At 26.2% G+C, this 1898-nt stretch overlaps 1 protein-coding gene across 1 annotated transcript; it reads right to left on the bottom strand.

Annotated features, from left to right (window-relative positions):
• Nucleotides 1–619: 619 nt before the first annotated feature.
• On the bottom strand, nt 620–1168 carry LOC114076370 (agamous-like MADS-box protein AGL29). Its single transcript, XM_027915268.1, has one exon. The coding sequence runs from the start codon at nt 1166–1168 to the stop codon at nt 620–622; it is 549 nt and encodes a 182-aa protein (XP_027771069.1).
• Nucleotides 1169–1898: the final 730 nt, after the last annotated feature.

Genomic DNA, 1898 nt, shown 5'->3' on the forward strand with positions numbered 1-1898 from the left:
ACTATGTTGATAATTACCACCCTAGTAATTACACCAATTTCAATTACCAAATTGCTTTCCAAACAGAGCCTAAGTGATTGTTCTCATTTGTCCTAATCTTGATAGACTAAAGTTGATTCGAAAATCACATTAACAAAAAATAAGATGATTACATATTTGTCTAAGAATATCCAGATTACGAACTATTTGAAATAAGACTAGGAGACATAAACTTTTCTTTTATATAGAGTGATCAAATTCCTTCATTACAAAAAAAATATTTTGTATTTGAGTCATTTTTATTCGCATATATTGTTTGCACCTTTATTTTCTCAAATAATTATTTCGACATAAGTTTTTTAAAATTATATTATATAACACATAAAGAAATTGATATGTTATAATGCGTAATTTGAACTCATAATACAATATTAAAATGCCTAACATGTAGGGGACAAAAATACTAATACTCAAGATATATTTATTAAAAATCTTCGCAAAGTACATGTATTGTGTGCACCATAATTGAAACAACATAACAAAATAAAAATAAAGCACAAATACTAATATGAATTTAAAGTATTGCATATAGCTTCGATAAAAGATATTATCAGAGGATGATTTTTATGAAGCATAAATATCATTCATTTGCGTCCTTTGGAAGGGAATGTAAGGAGGACGAAGCTCCATCTTCTAGCTGCTTCAATTGGGCATTTAAGAGTTCCTCAACGGTATTCATGATATCTTCAAACTTGGTTATTTCCTCTGCATTGAATTGATCCATGGACTCCCACCAACATTTAACTCTAGCCTCATTTATTTGATTCATAAAACGTATTTTTTTCTTAGCAGCTTTTTTTCTTGCATCTAATTCATTTAGTCTATCGTTGTTTTGAATTACCTTGTTGCGTGCCTCTGCAGCAACGAATTGTGCACCTAGACCTAATTCCGTTGTGGGATTTATAAAACTGTCAATGACTACATCAGTAGTCGGGTGAACAAATGAATAATATTTACCAGATGGAGAAGAAAGGACGATTCCAAGATTGACATCAAATTCTCTTACGAGTTTACTGCCTTTTTTATATAAGCTTGAACGACGTTTAGAAAATGAGGAAGATCGAGCAGCTTTGTTTTTTATTTTCTCAAATGGAATTTTTCTGCGTCCTAATGTTTTCTTACGCTCCATGCTAGACTACAATAAAATATATTAGTTAAATGTTTTCAAGAACTATGACTACAAAAAAAATGAAATACCATAAGTATTTATACACATAAATGAAATTTTTTTTCACCATAATAATTAAATTTCAAGCCAAAAATTGTCATGGAAAGTAACCTTTTCTTTCATATTGAACATTATAGTAGTAAATTAATATTGAATTAATACTCAAAATCTGAGTTTTATGGTAAATGAATCTGAAAATTTTAATTTAAAATAGGTAAATAATTTAATATACTAAATGAAATTTATCAATTAGTGATTAGCCATTTTGAACATAATGTTGATTCACTAATTATATACCAAAGTCTTTCAATTCATTTATAGTAACTAAATCAAAATATTCACTTTCTCAAATTATATTCTATCACTTATTCTTTTATATATATTGAAATTTGTTATTAGCCATTTTGAATAAAATGATTATTCATTAATTATGTACCAAAATCATTCAATTCATTTATAGTAACTAAATCAAAATATTCACTTTCTCAAATTATATTCTATCACTTATTCTTTTATATATATTGAAATTTGTTATTAGCCATTTTGAATAAAACGATTATTCATTAATTATGTACCAAAATCATTCAATTCATTTATAGTAACTAAATCAAAATATTCACTTTCTCAAATTATATTCTATCACTTATTCTTTTATATATATTGAAATTTGTTATTAGCCATTTTGAATAAA

This window comes from Solanum pennellii, chromosome 3 (genome assembly GCF_001406875.1).
Source record: "Solanum pennellii chromosome 3, SPENNV200".
NCBI classification, from domain to species: domain Eukaryota; kingdom Viridiplantae; phylum Streptophyta; class Magnoliopsida; order Solanales; family Solanaceae; genus Solanum; species Solanum pennellii.

Coding starts and splice junctions, on each gene's coding strand:
- LOC114076370 (XM_027915268.1), bottom strand. CDS start 1,168: ATGGAGCGTAAGAAAACATTAGGACGCAGAAAAATTCCATTTGAGAAA.